The 17,681-nt window shown below is 42.0% G+C and overlaps 1 protein-coding gene across 8 annotated transcripts in view; it reads right to left on the reverse strand.

Annotated features, from left to right (window-relative positions):
* DIP2C (disco interacting protein 2 homolog C) overlaps positions 1-17,681 on the reverse strand; it is a 655,955-nt gene that overhangs the window by 102,255 nt on the left and 536,019 nt on the right. For all 8 annotated transcript variants that reach the window (XM_075315465.1, XM_075315466.1, XM_075315463.1 and 5 more), the window contains 4 exons: positions 17,572-17,681; positions 7,457-7,537; positions 6,296-6,419; positions 4,117-4,238 (listed from right to left, as the gene is read on the reverse strand). In XM_075315465.1, coding sequence (XP_075171580.1) covers positions 4,117-4,238; positions 6,296-6,419; positions 7,457-7,537; positions 17,572-17,681 — 437 coding nt within the window. The remainder of the gene's footprint in view (positions 1-4,116; positions 4,239-6,295; positions 6,420-7,456; positions 7,538-17,571) is intronic.

Here is a 17,681-nt window from a genome sequence, read left to right on the forward strand (position 1 = left end):
GGATTCTCATCCTACTTCTCTCAATATTCTATTAGGTGGAGAATGACAATCTAGTCAACAAGTGACCACAACAAAGCAAATAGCTTACTTGTGGTCTGGTGGCCGCTCCTTTGCACTGGAAATTAATGGAGAAACTTGATATTTTGAACACTGCCATAATTCTGTATTCTATAATCACTTCCTGATATATATGTCTAGAGCCTGGAAAACCCCTTTAAGGAAGTCATCCACTATTGGATAAAACAAGCTTAACCACTTTAGTGTCCAATTTAAAATAATAACACTGGAAATTCACCCACGCAGCGGCGCTGAATACAAAGATGTTGGAGTCGCTGTTCCCAGCACTTTTGTGTCATAGGTCTGCTGCAGAATTTATTGCAGACGTCCACTATGACAGAATACTGATGAGCTGCAGCCAATCAGTGGCCGTTGATTGGCTGCAGCAGACCGATGACATAACATAGTCCAATGTGCCGCCAGGAATGGTGCTGCTGCAGGATGCGAGCATCTACTGTTTTTACTGTAAATATGGAGCAGCTGAAGTGATTATCTGCATGATTTAAAGGCATTGTTTGCACATTCTATAAAGATCAAAGTCATTTGTATGGGGCAACGTGCTGGCGTTTGGTTGGACTGTCTGTCCGTGTAAATAACGGAAGTGAAATTAATGCAGAATCAAATCCCACTAAGTGTAAATTATTTAGGATGTCAGAAGTCACCTTGAAATTAAAGCTCCTGATATTCAGCAATCTGGAGACGTAGACTATAGCTTACACCAGGGTTTATAGGTATCAGAGGCACGCTCCTCAGTTAAAGGAACACTTACCGCATTGTCACCTGCTGATAAGAAAATGCAGACTACATTTATCAACTAGGTTGGATATCTCCGAATTTGCATATGGCAAATACTTAGAAGAACGGAAACAAATTATATGACTATAATTAATATGCGATTTCCCACCACCACATTTTTGATGTGGGTAATTGAAGCCTGTACAATTAACAAGCATGACATCTGAGGAACATTTGGAAATCAATTTCACCCCAAATTTATGGAATAATTATTCACATTACTTAAAAAGGTAATTAAGATCAATTTAATCTAAAGTGTAAAGATAATTAACACAATGCACTAGTTCCACACCCCACACCTGCTGCCTACAGGGGCTTCGCCTGGTCACAGATCCCCCTTAAAAAATAAGGCATTTCTGCTTGTGCCTCAACTGACCCTCCGAGCAATCTACCAACACCATTCACCCCCCCCCCCCCACCTGAGAATACACCTTAGCGCTAATTAATCTGACCAGGAGACAATTATTAGAGAATTAACAAATGACCATTTAAGAAAGAAAAACTGACAGTCTTAAAGGGGTATTCCAATCTCCAAGATCCTATCCCAATATGTAGTAGGTGTACCTACCTGCACGCAACCTCAGATCCTCACAAGACCTCCTTCTCTAGTCTTCTCTTATATCCTCTTCCCACAATCGCATACAAGACTTCTCCCGTGCCTCCCCCAGACTCTGGAACGCTCTACCCCAGCATATCAGACTCTCTCCTACCGTGAAAACCTTCAAAAGCAACCTGAAAGCCCACCTCTTCCGACAAGACTACAACCTAAAATAACCCTCAGACCAGTAGACCACTGCGCAACCAGCTCTGTCCTAGCCTATTGTACCATCACCCATTCCCTGTAGACTGTGAGCCCTTGCTCCTTGACATATCATATAAAGATAAATCAGAATCTGAATACAGCTGCTTCAGGGTTTTAGCCTCTCATCAGTGCAAAGAACGAAAACTGGTTGGCAGGGCTGTTGGGTGGTCTAAAGTAGTATATGCCAAGCGAAGAGGCATAATATAGCAAAGAGCAGCACCAGGCACGAATTTAATCTTTGTTTTTATCATGGCAACTTCAAATTCACAAAGATATTCGTTATTGAGAGAGAATGGATCTAGGTTCTTGTTTTTACTGAACTGTTAAAAGAATCCTCATATATACTATACATTACTGTCTCGATAAAGTGATATTTAATGTCCTGCTCTAATGATGGCAGAGGAAATCTTCCTTCATTTCTTCACTAGGAGCTTCTAATTATGGGAGAAATGGCAGCAAGAAACTAAAGAGCCGAATACATTAATTTTAATAGCAAAAATCTTTCTTGCTTTCTCATTATACCACAATATATTCAGGCTAAACAAAATTTTGTTGTCAAAATATGGAGCTGTATATCTTATGCAGAGAAGTGCGACTCTTACACTTAGGGGAAAAAAATCAAATGGTATTCTTTTCAAAACAATGAATTTTTCATAGACCCTTGTTAAAGAGAACCTATCACTGGATTTTTTAGGGAATCTGTCAGCAGGTTTTTGCTATGTAATCTGAATACAGCATGCTGCAGGGGTTAAAACACAGAACTCAACAATGCTTGACTTGGCAAGCTCCATGCTGTTGTTTACTTGTAGTAACTGTTTTAGCACGAGGACCTTATCAATGTATAAGCAGCTGTTTATAGACAGTTCATAGAGGTGTTGGCGAGTTAGCTTTCTCAGCTCTGCTGGATGCTAAATCTGTAAAACCTCTGTGTCAGAACCGCTGTACCCAGTAACCTAAGTGATACATCAGTGGAATCAGGATCTCTTTGCCAACATCATGCGTCTCTGAGGTAATAAAAACCTGCCGAGAGATTCCTTTTCCTTTAAACTGACTAGAACATCTAATTGCTGCTGCACTGATCTTGGATCAGTTTTTCTTTTTCTTCTGTGCCCCTCCGTTTCTTAGTTATAGCCCCTGGAAATAAAGATTCACATTTTCCTTTCAACTAACTGGTCCTATACACAGAACTTCTCTGTTGGTGTTTGCTTTTTTATCTTCATTTAAAAGGGAATCTGTCAGCAGGTTTTTGCTATGTAAGCTGAAGACAGCATGCTGCAAGGGTTAACACAGAGAATTCAAGGATGCCTATCTTGCCAAGCTCAGATCTGTTGTTTATTTGCTATATTTGTTTAAGCAGCAGGACTTATAATTACTTGAACTACAATGTCATGTGCACGGCAGTCCGGCACCCCCCCTCCAGTGATTGACACCTCACTGTCAATGTACAATCTCTATAGAGAGCCTGGTGTGGGCGGGGACAGTGCTCTCAGCTCTGCTACATAGCTAAATCTAAAAATTCTGATTGTGTCAGCACAGCTGCACCAAGTAATCTAAGTGATGCATCTTTGGATTCAGGATCTCATTTCCTACGTTATGCTATTCTCAGATGAAGTAGCAAAATCCTGCTGACAGATTCCCTTTAAGCTTCACTGCTTATCAAACTTTTTCAAAAGGCTGGAAAACCCCTCTAATCTAAGTGATACATCACTGGATTCAGGGTCTCTTTGCCTACATCATGCTGCTCGCACATGAAGAAGCGGAATCTGTTAGCAGGCTTATAACACACGGCCGCGCCCACACAGATGTTCTGTGGCATATGTCCAATTTGTTAAAGAGAAAATTTGCTACTTTTTTTTTGCCAGAGGGCGCAACTTTGTAAAGAAGGACTAATAAATAAAAAACATCAGGGGAGCAGAAGCAATTGGAGTTATGGTTAAAATTTAAAGAAATCCAGTGAAAGGTCTTTAGTAAAGGGTTTGTCTGGTCCTTTGATAAAAGTCTGCAGTCGCACTGTGTGACTTCAGACTGTTGAATGCTGACAATGTGCACACCACACACTGTTAGGATGCTCTGTTGTTGCCAGCAAGAGCGAACAGTCACATTTTGACTAGACATGCGTGGCCTCATTTAATTCCCTTGTATTGAATGAGGCTGAGTACGTCTAGTGGGAATGTGTCCGGAAATGGCAAAATTACTAGTCACGTGACCGCCCACTCTTGCTGGGAATACCAGATAATTCTGACAGTATGCAGTGTGCACGCTGTCAGGATTCAGAAGTTTTTTTTATCAGAAGACCTGATAACCCCTTTAAGGCTGAAGCTTAGAAGAGAAGTTGACAGCAAGCTAAAGGAGAAATAGTATATAAATGTTCCTATATATTGCCCAAACGTTCACCAGCCTCTTATCAGTATGATCGCTGATAAAATACCTGCTCCCTTTACGATGGATGATTTATCACTCACCTCCACAATCATCTTCACCGTAGGCAGCGTCGTTGCGATGTTCTGTGGGTGTGGAGGTCGCACGGTGATTGGCACACAACCAGCATACAGGCAGCCATAAAATGCTGCGATCAGATCTATTCCTGCAAAGCCGAATCAGAAAGCCTCATCAATAACAGACAAATCCCACCAAATTCTTCAATTCCTATGGTGAAATGCTGGTGTCACTGGTCTTAAGAGCTATGGTCTCTCACTTGTGCAAGTTGTGATCATCACAAGCAGCTGGAAATGTCCTGCTCTGAACTAATCAATGTCTGAAGGGAGTAAGATTACACATGCGTTTTTGATGAGTCTCTGTATGTACGTTTTTTACCTGCGGATTTTCAGCATCTAATGGAAGTCTATGGGGAAAATCTGCACATAAAGCTCAGCGTACCCAAAAGAGACACTGACGCATTGTAGATTTGATACACGCACCACAGGTCAGCTTACTCTGAGTAAAAATGAAGCATGGGTGGGCAGGAGATTTCTATAAATCCCATCCACTTTGCTGGATCTGTAAGAAGCTGCGTTTAAGATGCAGGGAAGATGCGCAGTCAAGAACGCACCAAAAACTCATCGTAGGCACGCAGCCGTAGGCCGCTTTCACATTGCGTTTTTACCTACGTTCTCACTGGTCCCATCTGGGCATCCGTCCGAACCCCCCTTCCCCCACAAAACGTGTTTCGGACGCATACGCTGATGAGGCCATTGACTATAATGGAGCAGACTGAGTCAGTGTGTGTTCTGTTTGGGCCCTTTTTCAGGCTTATACGCTTTCTGCAGGCGGACACCCGAACGTAGTAGACTACGTTTGGGTGTCCGCCTGCAGAAAACGTATATGCCCAAACATGGTGCAAGACAGAGCACACGCTGCTCCATTATAGTCAATGGCTCCGTCAGCATATTAGTCCGAAACACGTTTTGCGAGGCGGGGGGTGGAGATGTGTTCGGACGGACACCCTGACGGGACCAGTGAACGTAGATAAAAACGCAATGTGAAAGCGGCCTTAGACATGTTTGTCTCACACCATTTGTGTGTATATTGGGGGTCAGTGAAAGACCTTCACACAATAGAGAATGCAGTAAGTAGAATGCATATTATAGTTTGGGGATCCAGCTGTCAAACACTATGTGATGCCTCCATCACTCATCAGTATTTCCGGTATGATTGGCATCCATACGAGACACACTTTTTTCACAGATACCAGACGGAACCATTATGGTTGCCTTCACATCTCCGTATATTAATACAAACCATGTGTCCGTGCAAACCACAAATGTATTTGTGTAAACCACACAGAGACATGTCTGTTTTTTCCGAAAGCATGGATGACATGGGCCAAAACAAGTCTATGGGTTCATGTAAACACGTACAGCACACGGATAGCATCAGTGTAGAATCCGTGTATAATCAGTGTGCTGCATGTGATCAACATTGATCGTATAGGAGAAGCTTTGTCATATCATTTTCTATATCCATACCAGAAAAACGAGGATCACACAAGTTTTTAAAAACGTACACATGGATAGGTGATTCAAATTAAACATGGATGGTCAAAACGGACCCAGCCATATGTAAATGTTGTTATATGGAAGTGTGAACGGGGCCTAATAGAACATCCATGGATATTGCTAACAATATATAATTGTTCAAAAAAAGACAAGCCCTTCAACTTATTTAAAAAAAAGCAAATTTGACAGTTTTAAGGCCCAGTCACACACAACGACTTACCAGCGATCCTGAAAACGATGCGACCTGATAGGGATCGCAGGTAAGTCGCTGGGAGGTCGCAGGTGAGATGTCACACAGTCAGATCTTACCAGCGATGCAGGAACAATACAGGTCGCAGTAGCGACCTGTATAACGATCTCAGCAGTCACTGTGACCCTGTCACACAGTGTCAAACACAGCGATGTGTCCTGCCCAGCAGGACATCGCCTTTGAAGAAAATGGCCTGGACCATTCTGCAACGACTAGAGATCTCACAGCAGGGGCCTGATCGCTGGTAGGTGTCACACATAACAAGATCACTAACGGGATCGCTACTGCGTCACCAAAACGGTGACTCAGCTGCGATCTCGCTAGCGATCTCGTTATGTGTGACGGTACCTTAAGACTTCAAACATTGAGACAAAAGCAACATATATATCTGTATACCTGGAGGATACACAAGAGCCACATGATCTCCATCTTGTAAGTGTCCCCTTTCCATCAACATCACTGCTATTTTCTCAGCCCGCTTATGTAATTGGCTGCACGTCAGAGAATTTGCAATCGTTCCCTGCAGGTAAAAATAAAATGAGATTGGTCACATCATGAAAACTTTTACGTGTCGTACTACCGGGATCATGGCTCCATCGCTGAACGGTGAAGTCAGTAGTACGGCAAATGGCTGCTGCGGCCACTGATTGGCTGCACTGGTCACATGCTACCCTTGCGGAAACAATGACCAGGAGCACTGCAGAAGAACTCAGATATAGACCATGCACAAAGACCCTTCCTACTCAAACGTTGCATAAATATTTGAATATTCATGGAACCAGGTAGAATTGTCAAAAATAAAATGATGGAAGGAATTATAACAAAATATTGTCCTGTTCCAACATGGCTGTGCCTCATAAAGAATGGATCCGGTAAGACTGTGAAGGAAGAACTTAAGTGGGCTGATCTCAATCCCATCTGATACCTTTGAGATGCAGTAGAACATGGAGTTCAAGACAGACGTCCTTGTCCAACATAAGTGCCTGACCTCAAAAATGCACTCTGGTTGAATGGGCACAAATGCCCACAGGTACAGTCCAAGATATTTTGGAAACTCTATCCAGAAGAGTGGAGGTGGACAGATTTACAAATAGGACACCTGTGGTTTTGATGTTCAATCATCTCACGTATGTATGATGGTCAGGAGTCCACAAACTTTTGGCTATGTTGTGAAAGTGCCACAACCTAGGTCAGAAATGTGAAGATAGACCCAACCAACGTCTGTGGATTAGGTTTCGTAGAAGAATTTATTCATTCAGCAATGGCTGTAATTTTCTTTTTATACCTGTGTCCAGCAGTCAACCATGAAGCAAGACTTGCCACATAATTATGAAAAATGTCATATTTCATGAAAGATCAAACCAACAAATCTCATGTAACTGCTACAAATAATATGTGAACCACACTCAAAGAAAACAAAAATGTCAGATAGCATAACTTAATGTTACAAAACCATTTTTGTTCCATTCATTCCATATTTGACTTAATTTTTCAAATGGTGGCAGACACAAGACAATTATGACACATCGACTGGAGCAGTAGGGTTGACGGTCTTACCCTTGAGTTTAATAATGTATAAAGCACATGATCAGGAGTTGTCTGGGCTCTCCATTGTAAAACTTCAGATAAGAATAAGAACTAGAAAAAAAAAAACAAAACAAACTCATGTTAGGTGTATCACAAAAAAATGATAAATAAATTATTTAATAAAAAAAAAAGAAGACATTTTATAAGTGCAATGGAGTGATGTTTTAAATGCAACTCCCCTGCCCCGATATTTTACTCACCCTCCAGCGCTTTCATACTCTTTCGGCACCGCTTCGGTCCTACAGCGGCATCTTGTGACTGTAACTTCTGACTAGCCGGAAGTCAGAAGTTACGTCACAAGCTCCCAATGCTACTCTATCAGAGCCAGAACGGGGCTCTCAGAGATGCATTGAGCTGTGACCTCCGGCGCGCTCCAGCGAAAACTGGAGCTGTTGGTAGGTCGCAAATCCTCGGAGACCGATTGGATTGGTGGCGATAGAAGATGTTCTGCTGGAAGGAGAGTATGAGACAGGGGTAAAGGGACCTAGATTTAAAGCACCACTCCAGCAGTGCAATGGAAAAAAAACCACGCTGGAATTGGTGAGTTAAATAAATTTTGGTAAGAGCGTTCAATACTTTCTGTGTCACTTCTCATTACTACATCTACACATCACTAAATTTTTAGACGTCTGTGGTTTGGTTTCTTTGCCTATGTGGATTGGATGGGTTGTTACCGACATCTGTTGATAAATTCATGTCAATATCACCTTTAGAAATATATTTACTTAAAAAACTGGTGCGGTGTTTAATATTTAAGTGACCCGCTGTATATTGTTATACATAGCGCACACATTATAGCATTTCCATAGGTACTAGATTCATGAGTGTCGCATTTCTGGGATCCATATCTTATCTCGAGAACATAGTCCTATTTATAGTCGCTGGTAATGGAGAGCAGGCTGAACTCTTCATTAATGCTAGAAGATTACAGAAAAGAGGCAAGCAAGTGAGCTTGGCTATTTTTAAATCTTCCATGAAAATAAATTGGTCAATCTTCAATGTGCAGTCACCAAACCATCTAAAGGTTGCGTGAGATGGGGTCCTGGTCTCTAGATAGAACCAGCAGCACCTATCAGAGATTTTTGGCATATCATGTTTGAATAATCCTTTGAAGGTACCATTATACCAGTATTCAGCAGAATCCACTAAATAATGCACAGAGCTGTAATGTTCCGCTGAGTAAACTATTTACATCTAGCTACTACAAGGTATAGGACCATCAATATGTTACTACCGGACAACTTCTTCAATATAATCCCAGTCTAACAAGTCACATTACTGTGATCCAATATGTCTGCAACATGAGCATACTTGCCAACATCTTGGTTAGCAAAAATAGGCAAAGTTTGACCTTGAACACCCAGATTCAGATGATCGTTCCATAAACCCCTTTCCTTTTTGAACTAAAACATGCTGAATTTCCCTGGATTATTATTAATAAAAAAAAAAACCTGAACAATTCCAGAAATTTCAAGACTGGTGACAACTACATATGTGAATAGACCTCTTACTCGCATGTCTCAGCACCAGCATTAGCCCCTGCTCCCATCGTCTAGGTCGCCCTTTGAAGTAATCCATGTTGAGTTTTCCAAATAGTCTGACAAACTCCTTTCCTTTGACATCATCATCTAAAGCCTTTTAAGGCCGAGTTTTGACAGAGTATGCCTCACCATCCTTTTCTCTCAGCTAGTTAATCATCACTTCAGCAAATTCCTGCTTGTTTGTCACCTATTTCCATTTACTTTCTGGCTAAGACCTGCTGAGCAACCCAAAGGAGTGCCTTCACACTGCGTTTTGTCTCTCCTTCAGTGGTCCCATTGGGGCTTACATCCGAATCCCGTTTTATGGGGGGCAGGGTTCAGCTGTAGGCCCTGAAGGGACCACTGAACATGAAGAACAAAGTAAGAAAGGGCCCTTAGTCTGCAGTAAGCATAACAAACTCTTCTTGATGCAGTTCACACTACAAAACTGCTGCAACAGTGTGTATCCTCTCTGCCAGTGTTCAATTGTTTTGTTCATCACTGCAGCCTGAAGTTAACTATTTGTTTCCATATTGCCTACTTCCCTGCCAAAGAGCATCTGTTTGCATGTAGCATAACAACGACAACGGTGTCATTAACCATATGTTTGCTACAAGTCACAGACTTCAATACAGACCACGGCATTGAAATTCCTTGGAGTACCTGGCACTGACGATGCATGTGCCATATGCAGACCTGCCCCCACAGCTAATTTGTTACACACAATTCTCTGCCCCACCAAAGATTGGCCACTAGTTTTTTATAAACAGGTCCCTGCCTCCCTAACACACGCCTCCTGAGGAAGTGGATCACGAAACGTGCGTTGGGCATTGGCACCGGACGGAGCAGCTTTGTTTACACAGGGAGTTCAATTTTATTATAACAGGTATTTCTTTTTACATTTGCATATGCTTCTATTGAGATGCCTTTGCTGTATTTACCATATGATGTGGTAGTAGTAACTTAGGATTAGGTTCTCCTTCCCTACACAGTTAGCACTTTACATGTAACTATTTATATATGCACCTTATGGGGTACACAGAGCCGTGACTGTGCAATATTTATACTGAGTGTTTCAGAGCTATGTTATTACTTAATCATTGTGTAATCATTGTGTAATAGGCTAAATACTATTACCTCCCTATTCTATTTTTACAGCACATATACACTTTCACCTTATATTTAATGCTTGTCATGTAATTTGATTATTACAATACTTATTTATTATATGCATTTGGCACTTTTTTTTTACTGCCTTAAGGAATATCCTTTTTGATATTTTTTTGTTACATCCTTTTTGTATTTGTAAAAAACTTTTTTTTTCATTGTTTTGTAATTTATTGATTATCATTGATTATTTTTTTGCTTCCCTGTCTGGTCCCCAGACCTGTATTACTATAATCATTGCTATTTATTTGTTCTTTTATAAGTTTATTAATAAAAATTGAATATTTTAGGCCATATACTTTGTCGATTTTTGTTGTTCAAAGTCACAATCTACGTACACATCTTCAATTTCTGTGTTGTACATTCTCGGATACGTGTCTTTTGGTGTTTTGTCCTTTGTTTGCCTATATTCCCTGTTGACCTGTGGTCCTCACTGTTCCGCGTGCTGTCCGGCAAGTCAAGCCCGTTGTGCCATCACCTTCGGTCAGCGTGGCTCACCCCGATTTATGGCTTAGAGAATCCCCCTTTGTAGGTGAGCTAAAAACAAGATCCTAGCACATACTATAATAGATGATAGTTATAGCCTAAATACCATTCCTGCAATGTAACCATCTACCAATTGTGTCTCTGTGTATTCTGGGGGGGTTTATTATGTATCGCGGTTAGTCAAATATTCATAATCATGTTTTTGTGTATAGAGCATAATTGCACAATGTATATCCACAATGAATGCAGATATGGAGATGACGGCATCTACTTTAGACATCGACTTCTGCTCAGAGTAGCTGTGTTATATGACAGGCGGCAGTGATCGAGTAATGTGTGCGTATTCACCGAGGCGTGCGGGCCTGGAAATGGCCTTTGTTTCTTCCTTTTGTAGCTTATATGAGTCACCCCCAGAAACTGCCAAAACATTGCAATCTGCAAAAGCTAAAGACTGTAGGAACTTCAGATCGGGCTCCTTGGGAGTGACTGCATGATTAATGCCTATGTAGAGCGCATTAAATTAGGTCACAGCAGCACATTTACCTTACCATGGATAGAGCCCACATGGTATCATTGTCAGCCTCATTTATAATTACACCATATAAACCATTACGAATAAGAGAAGAAACAGCAGAAAAGCCACTTGTTGTATCCGCAGTGTCACATCCATGAATTTAGTAGCTGCGGAAAATATGCACCCGGAGTGGGAAAAGCACCGCCATGTGCCATGGTGCAGTTACCCAGGCAACACTATAAGGCCATAATTGTTCTGTCGAGCCATGTCTGACACTCTGCGAAACATTTAGAAAACTGTGTCCATAGCAACGAATCACAGCACAGCTTTCATATTTCAAGAGAAGAATACTGAATGAAAGCTGCACTGTGATTGGTTGCTATGGGCAACAGGATTTTATTTTAAGCAGTTTTCATTTCCTTCTTTAGCAGCTTATTGTGGCGGGAAATGCAGTATTTTTTATGGCAAATGTGCAAAGCTTCATTCTTTTTTTTTTTATTAGTTTTTAATAACAAAAACATATAATCAATAATCATATAATACAATACATTATGATTATGTTAAACTACAAAAATACAGATAATCTATCTCCTCGAATCCCAATCCCAACGCTTCATTCTTGACAAGAATTACCATTTTGCAAGGACAATATTGAAACTACATCACATAACAATGGGTGTTCACAGCGTGACTCTTCTCTCACTGAGAGGAGCCGGCTGCATCTCTGTAGGGCGGGTGCTAGACCCTAACCCTGCCAGGTCCAGATCGCTACCCCCTGGTGTTTAGCACAATGGGCAATTTTGGAGCTTTCCGGGACAAATTGGGGACGCCCAAGATATTCTACGCATAGGGTTGTCTAGTGAAACAAATGATCACCTATCCACAATATTGGTGCTTAAAGGGATTGTCCACTACTTTAAGATTCATGGCCTATCCACATGAGAGGTCATCAATATCTGATCATCCGTGTTCCAACACCTGACACTACACCGATCAGCTGTTCTCAGTGCCAGTAGTGGCAGCAGGCAGCCGGAAATGCTCAGCTCTGGAGATACCCTGTCAGCGGCTGCGGACGGATACTGCATATCCGTGTCATATTCATTTGAATGGGAGGCGGATATGCAGTACCCAGCTGTGGCCACTGTCAGTTGACGGGGTGGCTTCGTAGCTGAGCATTTCCAGCTTCCTGCTGCTACTACTGGCACTGAGAGCAGCTGATCGGCGGAGATGCAGGGTGTCGGACCCCGGCCAATCAGACATTGATAACCTACTCTAAGGATAGGTCATCAATGTAAAATTAGTGGCCAACTAATAGGCCATCTTTATTGTGGGTGTATGACCACTAGGACCCACACCAACTAGCAGAACGGGGAATTTTTATCCTTTACAGGGAACTTTATCCGTGTTACAGGAGCACGTTGGGCGCCAGTTAGCCACTCCCTTTATTCTCCAAGGACGTGCTGACAAAAAAGGAGTGCAAAGCCCTGCAGCCCCTTAGAGAATGAATGGAGATGCAGCCAAGCAATGCAGAGAACAATCACTCCTTTCTAATTGGGATAAAAGTACCCTGCGGATGCAAGTGAATTGGAGAAAAATACCAGTACCTGAAATCGGGAAATAAGTAATTCACGGGGCTGCTGTTTTATTACTGTACATTAATTGGTTCAGCGCGGATTTTCAATCACTTTGAGCTCATGTGACGGTATAACTATATAATTCTCAAATGTCCATTATAGTGACCATAGATGTCAGTCTGGACCCTAAATTAGTATATTGCACCAAAAACTATTTTAGTGCTGTAGGACTATCAGTGGAAGACGTACTAGAACATAAAAAAATTATAATTTTTGGTCTATTTTTCATTTCTATCTCATTATAATAAATAATATACGAGGGGCTGCTGATAAGTCTTTGGCTTTGTGATCTTTTTTGTTTCTATGGTAATGAATGTTATATCACATTAAAGCCTTATGTGTCTAATATATGTTTTCAAAATGTTGTGTTTGTTGCTTATGGCAACAGTGTTCTACGCACGCGGGAAAACAAAATGGTGGAGTCTAATTCAATATTCACAGCAGCTGAGAGCAGAAGAGTGATAATATTTTTGTTTCTGCAAGACAAGCCCATGAAGGATATTCATGGTGATGTCGCAGACATTGGGAGATCAATGCCCTTCATACGAATTTCAGCTAAAGCAATAGCAGACATCATGGGGATTTCCAGTGAACGTGTTTGTGTCATTATCCATAAACATTTGGACATGAGGAAGTGATCTGTAAAGTGGGTCCCCAAGTGTTTGACAACAGATCAGAGAAGCATGTGAGTGAATACTTCCCATTCCATTTGTCAGCGTTTCCAGACTGATAAGAACTTCCTGCATCGACTGGTCACTATGGATGAGACCTGGATTTATTTGTATGACCCTGAAAACAAGGAGCAGTCAAAAGAGTGGAGGCACAGTGGTTCTCCTCATCCAAAGAAGTTCAGGGTGCAAAAATCAGCCACTAAGGTGATGGTGTCTGTGTTCTGGGATAAGGAGGGATGCTGCTAGTGGACTACCTTCAAAAGGGTTCCATCATCAATGCAAGGTATTACAGTGAACCTTTGGACCAACTGAAGGCAGCTCTGAAGGCCAAAAGGCACGGCAGGCTGTCCAAAGGAATCTTGTTCCTGCAAGACAACGCCTCCACTCGCACTCAACAAGCAACCACGGCAAAACTGGCAGAGCTGGGCTTCCAGCTGGTTGACCATTCACCTTATTCCCCAGATCTAGCTCCCTCCGATTATCATCTGTTTCCAAACCTGAAGAAACACCTCAAGGGTACAAAATTTCACACCATTTCTGATGCCATGGCTGGTTCGGATGCCTGGTTTGAGGCACAACCGAAATCCTTCTTTTTGCTAGGCTTACAGAACTTGGAATACTGATGTAAGAAGTGTGTTGCCATCAGTGGAGAGTATGTGGATTAAATGTAAAGTTTCATCATCCAATCTTGTTTCTTTCTGGGTAAAGCCAAAGATTTATCAGCAACCCCTAATTATACCATTTTTCTGATTGATGGCTCAATGGTTAAACACTGTTGTAGAAACGCCCTGTGCCTCCATGGCAGCAATAGATAAAAGAAAATCTCCTAAATTACGGCATTTATACATGCACCTACCAGTAATTACTTCCTTTTCTAATGATATAATGGTGTAGCGAAACTACAGGGTTAATAGAAGCTAACAAGGAGTCAGCGTCCGGACATTCATAGCAATATGAGAAGTTAATTTGCTCCGGAGCCGGTATCTAGTTATTGTTATTTATTTTACATGGATCGATATTAACACATTTATAAGAGGATAGGCCGAATATAAACCATAGGTCATGATAAAAAACAGCACAGTCTTTCCAAATTTAAATTACATTGTCACTTTGCATTACTCCACAAAGGAAAAACAGGATTTTTATTTTTTTTTAAACAATGAAATAACACGCGACCGTCAGATTAGAAGCAGACTTCCATCACCTTGCTTTACACTTAAAGTTGTTACCCAGAATCTAAAAACTGATGGGCCTAGTGTTAAAGGGAATCTGTCACCAGATTTTTCCAACTAATCTGAAAGCAGCAGAGATTCCAGTAATGTGTCACTTACCAAGCTACTTGCTGTAGTTTTGATGAAATAATTATTTTATCAGTTGGAGATTATCACTAGAGAACTAGTAAACCTGCTGCCAGGTAGTTCTACATCTTCATGAGCTCTATATAACCTCGCCCCACTACTGATTGGCAGATTTTTGTGTACACTGTGCATAGGCAGAAAGCTGCCAATCAGTGGTGTGGGCAGAGGTATACAGAGCTTAACATTCACAGAACTGCTAGATCTGAAGCAGATGAATCAGTAATTTTATCAAAATTGCAGGAAGCAGTCCAATCAGTGATACATCGCTGAAATCAGGGTCTTTCCTCCTACATTATGCTGTTCTCAGATTGAGTAGCTAAACCTGGTGACAGAATCCCTTTAAGAAAGTAAATCAAGTTCTTATCAGTGTTGAGTCCAATATTCAAGGATCTCCATTATGCACAGGCACAGAGCTATACAGATGGTGTGGCTAAGTATGCTACTCAGTTCCACATTTCAGAAGAGAAAAATGGACAACCCCTTTAAACAGGAAACACTATGGTACGTTGAGGCTTTGTATATGCAGCTATCTGATATTTTTTTCTCGCATACTTTAATCACTGGCAGTTCATTATTAATGATGGGCATATGCTATTATACAGTCGCCAACCTAAACAAGTAGACCTGCAGAAACATCTGATATTGTCAGAAAAGAAACCACAGGTGCATTTATCTTATCTTAAAGGGAATCTGTCAGCAGGTTTTTGCTATGTAAACTGAAGTCAGCATGCTGCAAGTGTTAACACATAGAGATGGCTGTTTTATGACAGTCTGATCTTTTGTTTATTTGATATATTTGTTTAAGCAGCAGCATCCTTATAATCACAGGACTAGAAACTTATGTGCAGAGAAGTCTGACACCCCCCTCCCGATGATTGACACCTCACTGTCAATATACAATCTCTATAGAGAGCCTGGTGTGGGCGGTGACAGCTCTCAGCTCTGCTACATGATTAAAGGTAAAAATTCAGAACGGCTGCAACCAGTAACTATGTGATACACCATTGGATTCAGAATCTCTTTCTCTTCATCATGCTGCTCTCAGATGAGGTAGCAAAAACCTGCTGACAGATTCCCTTTAAGACCTCCCATTCACAATAGATAGCTGTCAACCAAAATATGGTCCCGCCAACAACTCAGGCCTCAGCCCGGCGCTACTGTGTTCTCTATAAGAGAACCACTGCTCTTCTGACAGAGGTTTAACAAAAGAATTGGGAGTTGGAAATTGGAAAGGCCGGATCCTTCTGTCTCCTGATATGGTCAAAATCCGTGACCCCCAACGAGATCACTTGAGCGATGTCGTAGCGTGTAAAGGCCGCTTTAGTCTGATTTTCCCTATAAATACTCTAAAATCATGAGAACTGTAATCAGTTACCCAGTGAGACATTCATCGCAGATCCAAGGCAATCTATATTTTTATAATGATGCGAGGATATATTCTAAGCTTTTAAGGAGATACTGTATGCAGATGCCATGTGGGGGTATGCATTGGGGTCCAGATGAAAATTAGAAGCCCCCATACACATTAGACTAAAGGCTGCTTTACACACAACGATATCGCTAGCGATCTCTTTAGCGATGTGACACGCCAGATCGTAGATACGATTTACCGAGATCGCACATAGGTCGTTTTTGTAGCACCGATCACAAAACGACCTATGTGCGATCTCGGTAAATCGTATCTACGATCTGGCGTGTCACATCGCTAAAGAGATCGCTAGCGATATCGTTGTGTGTAAAACAGCCTTTAGTCTAATGTGTATGGGGGCTTCTAATTTTCGTCTGGACCCCAATGCATACCCCCACATGGCATCTGCATACAGTATCTCCTTAAAAGCTTAGAATATATCCTCGCATCATTATAAAAATATAGATTGCCTTGGATCTGCAATGAATGTCTCACTGGGTAACTGATTACAGTTCTCATGATTTTAGAGTATTTATAGGGAAAATCAGATTAAAGCGGGCTTTACACGTTACGACATCGCTCAAGTGATCTCGTTGGGGGTCACGGATTTTGTGACGCACATCCGGTCGCTTTAGCGATGCCGTTGCGTGTGACACCTATGAGCGATTTTGCATTGTCGCAAAAACGTGCAAAATCGCTCATCGGTGACATGGGGGTCCATTCTCAAATATCGTTACTGCAGCAGTAACGAAGTTGTTCCTCGTTCCTGCGGTAGCACACATCGCTCCGTGTGACACCGCAGGAACGAGGAAGCTCTCCTTACCTGCCTCCCAGCCACAATGCGGAAGGAAGTAGGTGGGCGGGAGGTTACGTCCCGCTCATCTCCGCCCCTCCACTTCTATTGGGCGGCGGTTCAGTGACGCTGCTGTGATGCTGAACGAACCGCCCCCTTAGAAAGGAGGCGGTTCGCCGGTCACAGCAACGTCGCAGGGAAGGTAAGTCCGTGTGACGGGTCCGGACGATGTTGTGCGACACGGGCAGAGATTTGCCCATGTCGCACAACCGATGGGGGCGGGTACGCACGCTGGCGATATCGGTACCGATATCGCAGTGTGTAAAGCGACCTTTAGGCTAAATCCATGTTTTGTAGTCGTCGATGCACAAACTGGCCTGTGATCACCAATGCTGAACTTGGTAGCCTTATATATGAAGATGGAGAGTTTAGGATAGGAGACCCGGGGACCGTCTCAGTGATTTGCACTCGGACCACGAAAGGTGGATGTAACACTAATTTAAAAAGGTCTGTGTGAAAAAGGATAATTCTTACCTTTCTGGCCTGATCATTGTCTTCTAGCTGTCCCAGGTCCCTTCCACTTGCCTGTGCGATCCTCTTACCAGAGACCAGGTTTCCCACCATCACAGAGGCAGGGCCAATTT

Source organism: Anomaloglossus baeobatrachus, chromosome 6 (genome assembly GCF_048569485.1).
Source record: "Anomaloglossus baeobatrachus isolate aAnoBae1 chromosome 6, aAnoBae1.hap1, whole genome shotgun sequence".
Taxonomy (NCBI): Eukaryota; Metazoa; Chordata; class Amphibia; order Anura; family Aromobatidae; genus Anomaloglossus; species Anomaloglossus baeobatrachus.